Source organism: Abramis brama (assembly GCF_963993115.1).
Source record: "Abramis brama genome assembly, chromosome: 11".
Taxonomy (NCBI): domain Eukaryota; kingdom Metazoa; phylum Chordata; class Actinopteri; order Cypriniformes; family Leuciscidae; genus Abramis; species Abramis brama.
The window spans coordinates 17,921,961-17,939,774 of record NC_139973.1 but is presented as its reverse complement, the minus strand read 5'-3'; the positions used below and the strand labels follow the sequence as shown (position 1 = coordinate 17,939,774).

The following is a 17,814-nucleotide window of genomic DNA, read 5'->3' as shown; positions in this document are numbered from 1 at the left end:
CAATAATTCTGTTCCCTTTCAAATGGGACACTATAAGGGAACGCCTCCAGCATGACCGGTGTCTGAAGCACGCATCTAAATGCGAAAATGTCATTGGCCGGTGACAACACGAGATGTCACTACCGGTGCGTGTAGTACACGTCCTCAATTTCTTTTGTCTTCAGGATCCGTTTGTTTGCTTACATGTGAAGGCAATCACTATGGATTACACTCAGAAAAGCATTTCAGGAAGTGTGTGCCTCCGTATCAAAGAACTTGTTCGGGAGTGATGGAGTCTAGAGAGCCCATTTTTTTCTGAGAGCCTCCTTGATATGGCTATCCTTAGCATACAGTAGGCCTCCTCTTGTTTTAGTGGGTCGACATGCAAGGCCTCCGCTCTTTGGAGATCTGTCTAGACGGTGGCACCAATGTGTATGGCTCCCTTGAGACTCCTTGGCTAGATGGTCTTTAGGGCAGCATGTTGTTAGGCCTCCCCTCGTTTTATAGAGTCATCCTGCTGAGGCCTTTGCTCTCCAGAGCATTGCCTGGATAACGGTCTTGAGTGTATGGCTCTCTCTGAACCTACTTGATAGATCTGTCAGAAGCATAGAGTGTTTTGGCCTTCTCTTAATTTGAGAGTCGTTATACTGAGGCCTCCACTCTTTAAAGCCCTGTCTAGACAGGCGACACCAGCATGTATGGCTCTTTGTGAGCCTCCCTGGTGAAGCTGTTGTATGGTTAAGCCTCCTCTCATGAGGGTCTCTAGAGGGTCATCATGCTAAGGCCTCCGCTCACCAGTAGCAAGCGGTTGAGCTAGAGTTCTCCCCTCACTCAGAGGGTCGTTATGCAGAGTCTCTGCTCCCCAGTTGCTGTTTCTACAATCTGAAAGGTTGAAAGATTGGTACAATGGTACAATGTGAAAGGTTATCATTGGAGGCCTCCTCATGGAGTGCTGGATCTAGAGGTGCTGTGTGCAGACGGGTTGTAGGCCTTTGCTGCTGAGTTAGTGAAGTTGGCCTCCCTGGTGGGATTAGTATAAGGGATAGTATTTTATGACCCCCAGAAGTGGCAGGCCAGGATTTATATTCTATTAATCCTTGGCCATATTCCCTTTAAGGTGTTCATAACATGTAATACCAAGCTCTTGAGCTGTTCATGGGCTAATACATTTTGCTCAGCCCTGCAAGGAAGGCAGGAAGGATGTAAGCCAGGACTTTCCTTTTCAGTGTGTGTGCGCAGCTTGGGCTATAGCTGGAGGGAATAATTTCACTGACGGCCATTGGTGCGTACCTATAAGTTGGGAAGAGTGACTCCGGTAGCTAGTTGTATGGAGTCTAAGCTGTTAGAGCATGCATCCCCTCAGCATGGCGGAGTGGGTATTTGTTCCCCAAAGTAATCCCCGTAAATACTGTTCATCACACTTGAAGAATAGCCCCAGCACTTGGTTAACTTTTATGGATGGTGATAGCTGTAACGAGTATATCCTGTTATGTTCAGCTTTGTTTGCTTTGTTTCTATTACCTGCCTGCCTGAGTTCTCATAAGTCTCATTGGTTACTCATTGATTAGTCATTCTGTTCAGCTGTTTCCTAATTAGTTCCCTTTGTTTGTTCCATGTTTTTAAGCCCTGTGTTTCCAATGTTTAGTTGTCTGGTATTGTCATGTGAAAGTGATTGTTCTGTTCTTCTCATTCTTTCCTAGTTGGTGGATTATAATAAAGACTGTTTTGTTTACTAATCATTCGTTGTGCGCTTGGCTTGCAGCCACTGAGGGTGACAATAGCAAGGCATCTATGTGTCCATTACAGTGGTTGTATAGTAGGTTAAATTCAGTGCTGTATACAAGGACATGAACACAGTCAAATACATACTTCCACAGCATTGCAAAAGAAATCATGTTTTTTTTTTTTTTTTTTTTTTTTTGCTAGTGTTGAGAAAACGCTTCTGCACATGCAAGCAATCAACATTGACACAGAGAATCCTTTGTTTAAATGGGAACTTTTGTAGTCTGGCTATCACCAGACCAAGCATGAAAGTGAGAGGTATTTACACCCACTCGAGCGATTGGTTGCTAAACTAAAGAAGCCATTGAGCATCGTTGAGATGTTAAAAGGAATTGGATTGGATTAAACCCGCCAATAGCGCACCCGGCGGATAAGCCAGTTTGTGATTGGTGCCCGCAAATTTTTAACTGAAGCAGGATAGAAGAATGTACGGGTTTCCAGCCTGAGCTGATCAGATCGCCGGCAGATCGGGCTGGGTTTACCCAGTCTAGAACTTTTGTATTTTCTAGCAAAAATATCTAGACTTAGCCTTTAAACAAGATTTAAACAAGGTTCCATGGCAAAATTGTTAATAAGACACAGATTAATTTTTTTTTTTTTTTTTAATTAAATGAGGTTTATACAAAAAACAAGAAAAACAATGTTCTAGTGGTGTGAGAAAAATGCACTTCATTGACTCTATCTAACTCTAATTATATCACCCAAAGATTATATTAGATACACCTCAATCTCAATACAGCTTTTGTCCTTAATAAATTGATGTGTTAATGAATTTTCACTCGACATACTTAGTGTTTGTTTGTTTGTTTAGAAACACTCACGTAATCGATAAGTAGGGAACAAAGCTTGCTCTTAAACAGACTGCATATCAGGAAGTAAAAACAGAGCAGCCAGTGTTTCAGTTGTTTTACACAAGTGGAGTTGCTCTGCCCTCCATGTGCACACACACTCACACTAGGTTTAATCTGTTCCTGGAGAGTAACTTCTCTTCAATGTTAGCTGCCAGCAAACAGCCGAATCAGCTCTCAGGGTTCCAAATTGTGCTGAACTCTCATAGCTCCGCTGCCGCTGAAATCTGGGAGATTTTGTCTGGATCAAAAAGCATTAATATAAGAAATAGAGGCAAAGTAAATAGCTAAAGCTAAACAGGCCCTGTTGACACTCAGTAATTTGATTTGTCACCTTCTAGAAACACAGATGTTCTTGGTCTTGCCATGGTTGACTTTGAGCCCTGGAAGCACATGGGTCTAGTTCTTCGAAATGGCATCCCATGCTTCTGACCTTGTTCTTTATTCGCTTGTGAATTTGAAGAGTGACAAGCCATTAAACTGATTGACAGCAGGGTCGGTGTAGTTTAAGAGGTTCTGGCTACAGGACAATAACCTTCCCTTACAGTATATTCAAGTTCAGTGTTAACAGAAAAAAAGAAAACATTCAAGCTTACAAATACAGCAGATGTTGACCATTACAACAAAAAGCCTTTATAAGCTGTGCAGTATTTCTGACCTTCTCATTACTTCTCTTTTGTGTAATTTTGGGGGTCTTCTCAAAAGAAGAACACTGAATGATTATAAACTAAAAGGAATACTTGAGTTTGCTGAAATAGCCAGCTAAAGGAAAACTCAAAACAAAAACCAAATTTAGACTATCAGAGTGGCATGATAACATTAAAAATTCTTTGTGTGAATAATCAGTTTTCATTGGCCCCACTATAAAATATTTTATCTATATAATATTTTTCATTAAATATGAAATTTTCTTTACATTGTTGTTCTTTACTCAAAAATTAGTAAACATTTTTCCATATATTTTTTTAAAATTCGCTAGAAATAATATTTATATTTTGTCATAAAATTTGACAGCTTCTTTACAAATTTGTTCTTCACAAAAACTGTTGATCAATTTTTACCATATATTTTAATATTTACTAGAAATAATATTTATACCTTTGTATTAAATGTTATGTTCTTTAATTTTTTTCTTCAAAAAAAAGAACATGATCTATGTGACAAATCAGCAGAATTTGCATTAACAATGTAGAATACATTACAGAAAATCAAATGTTAACTAAGTTTGCAAGGCATTAAAAATTAATATAAAAGCATAATTAATGAAAACTAAGTGGCAATATAAAACAAGGCCACCTTTATTGCTGTTTCCTGTAAACAGCTGTGAAAGATTACATGTACCATACTTTATGCATTTGGCCGCACGTACGGTGTTCTGAGGGTGTACACTTTGCCAATATGTTTTCCCTGGGAGTTGAGCCCATCACATTGCCATTGTTAGTATCATGCTCTACATGAACAGTTTGGTACTGCATAATGAAAAATACAGCATACACAGTATTTGGTTTACATAATGAAACAATAATCGATGCTGGACTTTTATTCTTTAGAGCATCATTAATGATTTTAGTGTATTCATGCATTGCCTGCATGTGTTCTATATCTAAAATCTAGCCAATCTCAATAACACACTGCTAACAGTGTGAGTGTGGTCAGACTGTACATCATGTTGTGTTGTGCTTTGAATCTTAAATCAAGTTTTTTTCTTCTTTTTTTTCTGATGGGGGTATTTATATTTATGTGCAACAGTGCTTTTCTATTTGTGTTGTAATGTAGGAGGTGTTCTAGTATACAACCCTTCTAGAAAATGAACAAATCAGCCTTGTAATGTTAAACTCTTGTGAAATATGTTGTGGTGCATGGATGGATTGTTCAGTACCGGATGTATTCAAGGATTTAAGGAAATTGGAGAAGTTTGGAGACACTTTGGACCTTCCTGTTTGTTTAGGAACTTTAGGAGGGAATCCTACTAGGAAAGAAGTTTTTTTTTTATTTGTTTTTTTTTATTACATAATTTGGGGCAGATTAAATGTTGTGTAGATCCAACTTTCAATGAACTAGAGCTATTTATGGACACTTTGCTGACACCTTCTCACCTTGTTGGTGTTCCCATGCTCTAATTTAGCTGATCTCTCCAGTTAATGATACTCATACTCTCAAACCTTGTGACAGGTGATCAATTGCATTTTTTGGCACTGCATTAGTGAGATCTAAAATTGGTTGGTCATTGATGTAGCTGTGGGTCTCCGCAGTTGGTCTCTGGTTGCTGAATGTTTGAAAGTGTAAAGGTTAAAGGACCAGTTTGACAGGGTGCTGGTAGGATGTCACTGAATCAGGTTTCACTTCTACCCCAACTTTCTCCTCTCTCTCTCTCTCTGTGGGGTGCTGTTCCCCAGATCCCTAATTCCTCCAGCCCACCCAAGACCTATCCTAGTAACACTAAACCGTTCACCTTGTAAAAGTTTGCATATCATGTCCTTGTAAATCTCAAGTAACCCTTATTCAGGTATTATGCAATCACCATATATATCGTAAAGTTGATCATCCTTGCCTGTATACTGTTTATATACAGTATACACTATATGGACAGAAGTATTGGGACACCTGACCATTACACCAACAGGGACTTGAATGGCATTGTATTCTTAATACATAGATATTATTATGCAGTTAGTCCCGCCTAGCCAGACCTTCAGACTAAAGGCAGAAGGACACCATAGCAGCTTTCATTGGATAAGGACCACCCAGAGGCCGTCTGACTGACATGTAAAGCAACCAATCACAGTTTGTTTTGTTCTGTGTCATGTTTATGGGTGTAAAAAGGGAAAGTCCAGGTGGACCATTAAAGAATGCAACACACTCCCGGACATCCTGTAGAATTCAACCAATCAGATGATGACTTGTAAAATCTTGAAGTATTTCCAGTTAAGTTTGCCATATGCATCAGACGTTCAGCCAGCGGTCAGATGTGACATCTGAGGCTGACACTATAACAGCTTCCAATATTCTGGGAAGGCTTTCCACAAGATTTTGAAGTGTTTCTGAAGAAATTCTTGCCCATTCATCCAGTAGAGCATTTGTGAGGCCACGCACTGATGTTGGATGTCCTTGTTACATTTGTTACATTACTTACTCTAGAAATAACAGTACATTATGCATAATTACAAGCAACTACCCTAAACCAAACTCTAACCCTAATTAGCCTTATGTAACTACATGTTGTTAACATAACACTTGGCAGTCAGCCAGGTAACGTTCTCCTGTCATCCACCACACCCTCGCCCATCAGACTGCCAAACAGAGAAGCGTGATTTGTTACTTCACAAAGTGTCTACTGCTCCAGAGTCCAGTGGTGGCGTGCTTTACATCACATTACATCCAATGCTTGCCATTGTAGCTTGGTGATGTGAGGCTTGCATGCAGGCTGTTCGACCATGGAAACCCATCCCATGAAGCTCCCGCCACACAGTTTTTGTGCTGATATTAATGCCAGTGGAAGTTTGGAACTCTTCAGCTTTGGAATCAGCAGAGAGTTGGTGACTCTAGATGACCCCGCTCTGTGACTTAAAGTGGTCTTCCACTTCATGGCTGAGTTGCTGCTGTTATTAAATGCTTCCACTTTCCAGTTATACCACTTACAGTTGACCATAGAATATCTAGCAGGGATGAAACTTCACAGACTAATTGCAAAGGTGGCATTCTATTACAGTACCACTCTTGAATTCACTGAGCTTTTCAGAGCAACTCATTTTTTTTCACAAATGTTTGTAAATGCAGACTGCATGGCTAGGTGCTTCATATTACAACCAGGACAGGTTTTTTATGCCCTATCTGTAAAAGACGGTGCGCTTGCCGTATCAGGCTATACATTCATAAAAGAACCCACACACTAGGGAAAGTCATCAACAGATGCAATGGACTACCATAGAGAGAGAGAGAGAGAAGGGTGTGTGTGTGTGATAGATTTATTTGAAATCATTTAAATAAATAAATAAATAAATAAGATAATTATATAATATTTAAATATACTATTATATTTTAAATATTTTTTTTTCCTTAAAGAAATGAATACTTTTATTTTAACAAGGATTAAATTGATCTAAAGCAGAGGTTTCCAATTCCAGTCCTCACTTATATATTAATGTACTTTAATAAATAAATATAATATAGATTTATCATACTTTCATTTAATATATAGATGTGTATACAATGTACATAATTAATTAATTATACAATTCAATTAATCTAATCTGTCACATTCAAAAGCCCTGAACTGAATGATAAACGAATGTTTAATATAAAAATAAACGTAATTTGGCAACATGTCTTTTTATCTTATTTGACCCGCAATCATAGCTGTCTTGTAACTGTCGCATTTTGAAATCAACACATTGAAATCTCCCTTAAGAGTGTGAAATACCCTTTAAGTCCACTTTGCAGTGCACATATGATCGAATGGAACCCACCCCTCAACTGAGCGTGTCAGATAAGAGAGATAAAATGTGCAGAGCGGGGAGACGCAAAGACTGGATTTGGGAACCCCTGATCTAAAGACTTTTCTATAAAATTCTATTTCAAATAAATTAGCTGTAAAAAGCATCACAGTTTCCACAAAAATATTAAGCAGCACAAATGTCTTATCATTTTTTATCAATGATAATAATAAGAAATGTTTCTTGAGCAGCAAATCAGCATATTAGAATGATTTCTGAAGGATCATGTGACACTGGAGACTGGAGTAATGAATGCTGCTAAATTCAGCTTTGCCATCACAGGAATAAAACAGAAAACAGACAAATTAAATTGTAGTAATATTTCACAATATTACTATTTTACTGTATTTTTGATCAAATAAATACAGTCTTGGTTAGCATGAGAGACTTCTTTCAAAAACATAAAAATCTTACCGATCGTAAATTTTTTAATGGTGTATGTGCTTTTATTGTGTGTGTGTGTGTGTGCGTGTGTGTGTGTGTGTGTGTGTGTGTGTGTGTGTGTGTGTGCGTGTGTGTGCATGTGTGTATTGTTTCATTTTCCTCTTTAACACTTTTATAAACTTGATATTCTGCTGCTGTGGACTCGTTCCCATATCTGCTCTGTGAGAAGGAAACTCTGCTCCATATGGGCTATTTGGAGGAAACTTGAGGTCAGTGTCTGCACTGGCTAAGCGTGGATGTTTTGTCGAGGACCTAAACTGCTGACAACAGTGCTGCTTGTTTCATTTGTCAGAGTGGGCTCTCTGTATATCAGGCGGGCCGAGCCCTGCGCCGGCCGTTAATAATAAAGCACTGACACTCTTCTGCTCCACGGTCCTAGAGCGAGTAAATTACAGCTCAGATCAATACTTCACCATCTCTTTCTGAGAGAGAGAACATTGCTCTGCCAATCAATCTGCATCTATATTGTGTGTTTTGTTTGTCAGCAATTTCAGAAAGGAACACAATGAGACTTGTAATCAGTTACATTATTACATTCTGTTTGTTGTAGCCAAAGAAGTCCTCAGAGGAGCCAAGGAATTGCTATTGTTAAGTCAAGTTTATTATGAGTTGTTGGGAGAAGCTTGTTCATATTTTTCCTGTCAGTCACACCTGGCTTACGGTATACAGTGGGATTTCACAGTTTGAGGCCACACTGAAAAATGTATTGTTTACCCTTAAAATATGAAAATTAATTAGAAAATGATTATTACATTGTAAAATATATGATAATCTAAACAACGAGTGTAATAATCATAATCAATGTAATCATTTCAACAATTTACATACTGCATAATTTCCATCCAAACCAACAGTTTTGCCACTCAGTCTTGTCAGAAGTTAGTGTGCTTGGTTACCAAACAGAAAAGTGTCAGAGGGAGTATGGAGCATGTGATGAAATGGGATGTGTTATGTGGAAAGAAAAGAAAATCTAGGAAAACGTATCTTGTGAAAATAGACAATTAAATGATATTCTTACTTCTGAAAAATAACTACTACCATTCAAAAGTTTGAGGTCAGCAAGATGTTTTTGAAAAACATCTCTTATGCTCTCCAAGGCTGCATTAATTTGATCAAAAATACAGTAAAACAGTAATATTGTGAAATATTACTACAGTTTAAAAGAACTGTTTTAAAATATATTCAAATATTATTTATTCCTGTGATGGCAAAGCTGAATTTTCAGCATCATTACTCCTGTCTTCAGTGTCACATGATTCTTCAGAAATCATTCTTATGTGCTGATTTGCTGCTTAAGAAACATTTCTTAACTGTCAATGTTAAAAACAGTACTATTTTTCTTTTTTTATGGAAATCATGATGTTTTTTCAGGATTATTTGATGTATTGAAAGTATTAAATAAACAGCATTCATTTGAAATTATAATGTATTTACTGTCGCTTTTAATCAGTTCAATGCTGTCTTACTGAAACCAAACCTTTAATCAATTGTGTACATGACAGAATACTCCTGTGATGCATTTATGCACTGTTCAACATTGTTAGTTGTTAGTTACATTGTTTACTCCCCCACAAGACGAAAAGTGCCCATACTTGAAGAAACATTATATCCTTTTGGCCTCGTGTGATCAAGATTATTGTGTCTGGGTGTACTGTATGCTACTGTAAAAACAGTGCAAAACAGTGACCCCTGCTGAGCGGCATGTCTTACGACAGACTGTCACTTTCCAGCCCTCATCATGCTCTAGTTCCCCTCTGTGTTGCTGGACCGCACTGTTTAAATCCTTAGCCTCTCATAACATTCTGTATGTGTATACTGTAGGTGCATACGTGCATACAAGCATCGAGCTCATAGCACGAGTGTTTTGTCTGTGGAGCAGATAATTTGGCGTGCTGGTGTTTGGACAGGAGATAACCTTCAGACCCTCATTCAAATCGTCTGTCATTTGCCTAGAGTTTGTTGCCAGTTGATGGGAAGGATTCTCGGCACTCTCTTCATGCCGAGCAAATGATAGGGAAGCCGGACCAGAGAATCACAAGGTTGAAGTGCAGGAGAGAGTCAGGACATTGATTTTTAGGTGTGAACCTGTGTAGATGTTCATTACGCTCCCCGCCAGTGTTTAAATATAAATAAATGGCACCTTTACTAAAGGCAAGAACAGCATAACGACCGGCAATTACAGCCACGCTGAAAGAACACAAGAGGATGTGTTCAAAGAAAATGTTTAGTTTTTTTTTGTGTAATTATAGGTTAAAAAAAAAAGAGAGAGAATGGCTAACTGTCACTTATGCTTCCCTCTGTGTGTTGAACCCTCGATGAACATCTCTTATAACCCGTACGCTACCTCTCCGCGTGTCTCCCTCTTCCTCTAGCTGGCTTTCTTCTTCTAGGGCCGCTCTTAGCACTTCAGATTTGCTCTTATCTGTTAGCACGGAGATGTGTCAGTTTCCCAAAACCTGACCTACTTTTATACACACACACGCTCACCTCCGTCATGCAGCAGGAGAAGCATCATACATTACAAGCTACATACGTCAAGGCAAAAACTCGAGCGTTTTCATATGCTCTTCGTGTCAGTGCAAACCTCCACTAGTGGAAGTACCTTGATCTTTCTTTTTAATTATTATCAATGGCATGTTTTTTTCTGTTCATACAGCTCTCCATCATCACAGTTTCTTTCTTCAGACTTGCCTGTTGTGTTTTTCCCTCTTACTTTTTAATTAGAGCTGAAAACAACATGACCCATTTATGCTGAGGCAAATGTATACTTTCTGCATGTGTTGGTATTTGTGTGTTTGCTAGCTCCTCTGTAGGTGGCCTTGAGCTTGTTTTTGCCTCTGTTGTGTTTTCTTGCTTTCTCCTGCTCTTCAGTAGCCGACTGTCCTTTGCAGGTGTATTTTATTTATTTATTTTTTGCACATATTCGCTTAATGCCTCATACCATAGAATGTGAGAGATATTTGTGGTATGTCCGCATTCCGCACGACTTCACGTCGCCATGTACCCACACAAACACGCTGTACTATGATTCCAAGCAATGCAACTCATTGTAAACAAGGTCTAAATGGGAAGTAAGATACTGAAACAATGCCATAAAATCTGCAAAATTCTTATGTTAAATTTGACTGTAAAGCATTTCAATCTTTGAAGGCATTTATATGCATTTCTAAGGAGAATAACCTATTGTGGGACAGTATTAAAAGTGGGCCATTGAAAAGTGTATACGATAAAGAAAAGAAAAGAAATAAAACATGTTCATATTCTTGTTGGCTTCATGTGGTTTTGATAAAAATATATACAATTCTCAAGAAAAGTTTGGATTTAGTAGTGAAAATTAAAGACATTCTAGATGTTAAACCCTTAAAATTGCTCTCATTGTTAAGGAAAAAACTGCCATGGGTCCCTAAATTCTCCATTTAACACAGCGTTTTATAACGGCAACAAGCTGTTTAATGTGGATGTGTATCTTACTCATTCTCTCATGCACTGTCTCCCTCTCTCCTACAATCCCTGTCAATTTCTCATTCAACATCCGTGATCATGTTAAACACCAGGCATGAGCAAATAGAATGGAGGTGGCGCCTCTCATTATTGTAAAGGTCCATCTCTTTTTAATCCTCACATAGATGGGTTTAAGTGAGAGATGAAGGAATTTGTCTGCCCTCATGTATCATGACGGTGGGGGATGGGGGAAATTTTACATTTAATTGTAGAATTTCTTTGTCCAGATATATGCTCAGTGATGCACTAAGTATACGTTTTGTGTTCAGTTTCATAAATAACAGAAGCCAACAAGTTTCATTTTAGTTGTCCAAAGAAGAATCTTCCCCTTTCCAATTTCTCTAGAGGGTACTTTTTTGTGCTTGGCAACCCCAAATATTAGCGGAAGGCAAAAAAAAAGAAAAAAAAAGGAAGGAAGGTAGAAAGTTTTTTGTTGGACATGTTTCCTGCTGGTAAATATGCTGTCATGGAGAGCTAGAGAATGAGAGAAAGTGATGTTCAGCAGAGAGTAAAAGCAGTTTGGTGCAGAAGGTGGGGGTTTGGGGTTGGTGTTTAGCCCATGGCCCCACTGAGAATGCTCCCTGTGGGGGGCAGCAGGTGAACACACACCAGCAATGTGGTGTCTAATGGTTCCTGACAGAATGCCGATAACCCAGCGTGAGAGTCGAGGTTTATAGCCTCTGACTGAGTCTTCTCCTCATCCCTACCTTCTTTTCCTTCACCTGTGCCCCCCTCTGGCACACCACCAAGTCATTATACGTCCCCGTTCTACTTCTGCTCAAATCCAAACAGCCATTATTCTATCAGACACCATACATTTTGATGGATTTTCCTCACTGAAACAATAAGTAGCTGATTACATCTCACTAAAGCACATTAAAGAGAAAAACAATTAATTGTCATTATTTGCTCACTCTCGAGTTGTTCCATATTTTTTATATATATATTTTATTATTATGTCACAAAACACAAAAGATAATATTTAAAGAAACTTTTAGCTGTACATGTCCATTCAATGATAGTCAATGAGGTCCAAAAGTTTTAAGCTCCTGAAGTAATTCATACAACTGCAAGTGTATCACATTGTTTGTTGAACAGGGTCAAATGTACACTTCTGGTCAAAAGTTTGGGGTCAGTAAGATTTTAAATTTTAGTTTACTGTTTTAATATACAGTACTTTAAAATGTAATTTACCTGTATTCATGTGATGGCACAGTACATTTTTAACAGCCATTTTTCCAGTCTTCAGTGTCACATGATCCTTCAGAAATCATTCTAATTTAATAGACAGTTCAAAAGAATATTTTTTATGGATTTTTGTAACATTATAAATGTCTTTCCTGTCACTTTTGTTCAATTGAATGCGTCCTTGGTGAAAATTGGTTTAAAAATCGTACTGACCCCCCTAACATTTTAAACATAGTGTAAGCGATTATTCATTCTTCAAAACGTCAGTCAACTCATGAATACAGATCAAATATGGCAACACGTCAATAATGACAAGCCTCAGTGGTTGTTGCATTATGACGTTCTGTGTGAAAGGGGCTTAAGAAAGGTGCACCACAATTTTGCCAGAGTGTATGTGTTCATCCTACATAATTAAAACAAAGATTATCAGTCAGCTCTTATTAATGAGGGGATTACAGGGTTGCCAGAGGAAACATTCATTGGGTATCTCTTTTCTTTAGAGAACAGTCAGTGTCCAATACAAGCCAGGGAAATCACACCTCTCAGAGGCACATGGATATCACACTCATTTGTTCCTTTTGGAAGAAAAGGAGGAAATGGCTCTTCAGGGAATAATTTTCATTGAATAGAACAGTGATCTCATGCTCGCAGAAATGCAAACCCTAACCGTGTTCTTGAAATGCCAGCACACAGTGCTCTTTGAGCTTGTGGGAGATGTGCTTTTACACTCAACTGAGTATTTCATCCCACAGCATTAAGTGGCAGTACTGGAAGGCTTTATTCAGTAAATTTTTGTTCAGAAGTCTGTTTACGTATTTCTGGCCTCTTTACCACCCTCTGTCTATCACTCTGTCTTCCTCTCCTGTCTTGATTTTTGAGTGACTCAGGCAGATAAAAAGACTGTTAGATGTTTAGATGTTAATCCACTAAATGGTTAAAGTGAGCGTCACTTTTGTGCATGGTACTTCAATGAAAAAACGTCAATGTCTTAATCACTAGCCACCTGCAGTACACCTTTTCCAGCCACTAAATTCAATGAAATTTCAGTCACTGGCCACAATTGCATGCACATCATTTTCTGATTGAGGTCCATATCCTGGTTAAGTCTTTAATCTGAAAAAAAAAACAAAAAAAACACATGTTTACACTGCTACTGGAATATTCAACATTTATTTTTTAATTGATTTTGCTTCTGTTAAGTAGCCTAATATACATGTATTTTAAGTAGCCTAATCGCCATGTCTTTAACAATAATGCAGATGTATACTGTAAAACTTCAAAAGAAATGAATACTTCCTCAAAAATATTAAGCAGCACAACTGTTTTCAACTGTGATAATCAGAAATTAGCATATTAGAACGATTTCTGAAGGATTACGTGACACTGGAGACGGTAGTAATGGCTGCTGAAAATTCAGCTTTGCCGTCACATGAATATTTAATTAATATTTTTAAAATATATTCAAATAGAAACCAGTTAGTTTAAATTCTAATAATGTTTCACAAATTAATGTTTTTACTGTATTTTTGATCAAATAAATACAGCCTTGCTGAGCATAAGAGACTTGTTTCAAAAACATTTAAAAAAAAAACTAACCAACTTCAAATATTTGAACTGTAGTGTATACAGTACTTTTGTTTGAACATGCGCAGTAAAAAAAATAAAATAAACTTCAGTTCTGTAGGATATTCTTACCAAGGATGTTAACGTGATGAAAATGTTTGATTTAATACTTCACGGTGTCACAGTCATCTGCAACCTCCGTAAACCTTGCACTCAGAACTGCACAGTAGGAAGATGGATCTATATGTTTTTCCTCAGTAATTTTCAATAAACTCTCCAAATATATCTTATTTAATATAAAAATATATATTTTTTTTACTACAGGGGATTCTTTGATTATAATGTCTTCATTCATTATAGTCACACATGAAAAGGCCAAGATATCCAGTGTGGTGTATAAGTGTATGCATACGTTTAATTCCTCCTCCCTCCTCCTTGTTCTTTATATATGTTAACATTAGCATTATATTTAGCATTGTTTTTCTACAATGCTAAATATAATGCTAATGTTAACATATATAAAGAAAAGTTTATTATAAAAGTCATAAGGAGAGATAATTACATACGGCACTCTTTTTAATTAGTTGTTTATCTTGCCCACAACAATCCACTGTGCCCACTCAGACTGTTAAATTACATGTCAAATTGTCATAAAACACATGGAGCGATTGAGAGACTCAAATATGAATCTACACACATCATAGTTCTTGAAAACATTGAGGCCCCTCATTCTGTGAAGGGGATCGGGGTCCACCTGGATACTCAGACACAGGTTAACAAATAGATCTGCAGAAAGTTTTCTGAGCACTCCTAGATTGTTTGCATCCATCCACAATATTCTGTATCCATATACAGGTAATTAACCCCCAACATAATAATTAGCTGTCTGCAGGAAGTGGAGATATGCTGAATTAAAAGTTTTTTTGTGTGGGCTTTCGGCACATGAAAGTTTTCATCAGTTTCTCTGTGTGAGATGCAGTCATCGGCTCTGTATCGTTCTGACAGAACGTGTCTCACAGGCCCTGACAGCATGCAGATTGGTGCAGGAACTTGAGACAAGAAATAGAACGGCAATAGAACTTGCCATAGAGGAAGGAACTGCATGAGTGAACAACTTCAAGGTTGATAAAGTTGTTACTAAACTGAGGCAGAACGAGTGTTTTGTGTCTGTTGGTCAGAGGGAGGAAACCAAAGGTTGTGATTTTGTGAATGTAATTGGTGCTTTTATCTACACCCTTCTTATATTGGGATATCCTGTGCTAACACCAACACCAGGAGCATCCAGACCTCTGGCTCCTTTTATCTTTATCCCCAGTGATTTGCAGAACTGTGTTTTTTTGTAATTGAACAGAGTTGTTGATGTATTTATTGGAGTGGTTTCCTGTTTGACCTCATTTTGCACTGGTAAATGGTCATTGTGTGATCTTTAATGGTTTTGGATGGAAAACCTCTGACATTTGGTTAAAACTCTGGGTGTGTGTTTGTTAGTCTGTCTGTCTGTCTGTGGATTACCTGGCTCGATCGTTTCCCTTCCAAAGAGGTGGTTTTGATCATCCAGTTATTCCGTGGTTAAATGAAACTGGGAAAAAAAGAGGCATGATAAACTGGGTTGTATGTATCTGAGCCCAAATTAAAGCTGTAATATGTAATTTATTCACTACTAGTAGATCAGATCTTCATGACATCTTCAACAGATGTGATTTTTACATGGCAATTAATTATTTTTATTTTTTTCACTTATACTATTTATCTCAGACATGCTCAGGCACAAAGAGTAAATTGTATTGATTTGTAATATCTGGTTTTATTAATCCTAATTCTAATCAATAATTTACTCAAGTAGCAGTTTGACTAAGTTTGTTACTATTATAAGTAACATTCTCCAACACTTTCATTTGCATAGTGCAGCTCACCACACTGCAAGATCTACAAATACAAACAAATACAAAACTCCAGCTCCGCTCTTTTGGCAATAACAGTAGAGGAACAACCTGTCAATTAAAAATGAGCTGTAGATGAAGTTAATGAATTTCATCATCATGATAAGATTCTAAGTGTTTGAGTGCATCAAGAGTGTGTAGTTGTCACAGCCTTCACTTTAACTACTGAAACCTCAGCAACAGTCTTGAAGTCTGAGTTATTTGTTAGGCTGATGATCTCGTTAGGCTGGTGATCCTTCTAATTAAGAGGTGCGTGTTCACATCCATGAAAACCTGTTGCATCAACTCATTTAATTAGCCAGGTGTTATCTTGTTATCATAAATGTCAACGTGTTCTGTATAATGTTTACGAGATTTGTGCTCTTATACATTTGGCCTACACGCTGATTATTGTGTGATTGAGAGTGTATGTCTAACCGTGGTGTGTTGTGTTTTAGGGTCGTCCTGAGGAGGAACTGGAGCGCCTGACTAAGAAGATGCTTTATGACATGGACAACCCCCCCACTGAGGAGTATTTTGGTACGTGACCAGTGCACATTGATTTCTCTGTCAGCTAAACCTCAAAATGATTCTTATTTTTATGCATTTCATATACAATGGTCCTAAGAAAAGTTCACTTTTTGGTCAGTAAAACATGTTCACACTCACAGTTAATGTGATAAACTACACCTGTGGTTGAGGAGATCTGCCTTTTTACAGCCTTTAAAACATGTAGACCCTGCAAAAGCCCCTTTTGCGCAAACTCTCGCTATAGTTTGAGCTGGAAAGAGATTGACGGATCTGAGAGGACCACTCTCAGGGGTCACCGTTTTAAACTAAAAACGTAAAACTTTTTTTATGCGTTTTATCCGTTCGTTTACATGACAATGACGTTTTGGGTGCCTGAAAACGCAAAGTTTTGAAAATGGGTTTCAAAGTGCAAGTTTTTGAAAAGGGTCTCCGTGTAAACTACAAATACGCAAATCTCTGAAGACGATGACGTCATACACATGTGTATTAGGTGTTCAGTCTATAGTGTTTCATCACCATCTAATGGCCTGGCAGCAGAATAAAGGGTTTTTATCCGTGTGAATGGGGATCGTTTTGACAATGGTGGTCGTCTACACGCAAAAAACACAAAGGAAAAACGTCACCATTTTAAAGGAACACTCCACCGTTTTTTGAAATAGGGCTTATTCACCATCTTTCCTACATTTAGATAGGTGGGCAAATGCATTTTTGTCTCAGTGCATGCATTGTTTTAGTTTGGAAGCGCCACCGCTAGCTTAGCTTAGCATAATGAATGGAATCCTTTGTTGCCAGCTAGCATGTCATGAGTAAAAGTGATAAAAAAACAAAACAAAAAAAAAACAAATTACTTCTTGTGGCCTGCGTATTCACAACATTACAAATAGCAATGCAGATTAAGACTAGGCGATTTCCTAGGCAGATATTGACTATATTGGGGGGAAGCACAGGCGAAGCACTGCTACTTGGGTGCAGAGATATCACACTCACCACCAGTTCGTGTTGACTCCTCACGTCCTCAGGCTGTTGAGCGATCGCAACCTCCTCCTCCTGTCGTTCTATTTCCAAAGCACGCAGCTCCTCTTCTGAAAACTCTGGTTCATAGAGGTTCTGGCTCTTCTGGTTCTGGCTCTTGACTGTCTGAGAAGTCACCCTCCTCATCTCTCACAAAATCCGCCATGTTCATCGCCATTCACTATGTCTACTGTAGGAAAAATAGCCGGCTACTATTCACCCTGGTATGTTGACGGAAGTTGGGGGATTTCAGGTGTTGTGTGATATCTCTGCGCCCAAGTAGCAGTGTTTCGCCTGTGCTTCCCCCCAATATAGTCCCAAGTCAATATCTGCCTAGGAAATCGCCTAGTAATTCACAAGAAGTAATTCGTTTTTTTTTTTTTTTTTTTATCACTTTTACTCATGACATGCTAGCTGGCAACAAAGGATTCCATTCATTATGCTAAGCTAAGCTATCGGAGACGCTGCCAAACTAAAACGATGCATGCACTGAGACAAAAATGCGTTTGCCCACCTATCTAAATGTAGGAAAGACGGTGAATAAGCCCTATTTCA

General features: G+C 38.1%; 1 protein-coding gene across 2 annotated transcripts in view; it reads left to right on the top strand.

The window, feature by feature from the left end:
* The window catches only part of lpp (LIM domain containing preferred translocation partner in lipoma), a 206,374-nt gene that overhangs the window by 138,722 nt on the left and 49,838 nt on the right, over nucleotides 1-17,814 (top strand). For both annotated transcript variants that reach the window (XM_084129509.1, XM_084129510.1), the window contains one exon: nucleotides 16,176-16,257. In XM_084129509.1, coding sequence (XP_083985635.1) covers nucleotides 16,176-16,257 — 82 coding nt within the window. The remainder of the gene's footprint in view (nucleotides 1-16,175; nucleotides 16,258-17,814) is intronic.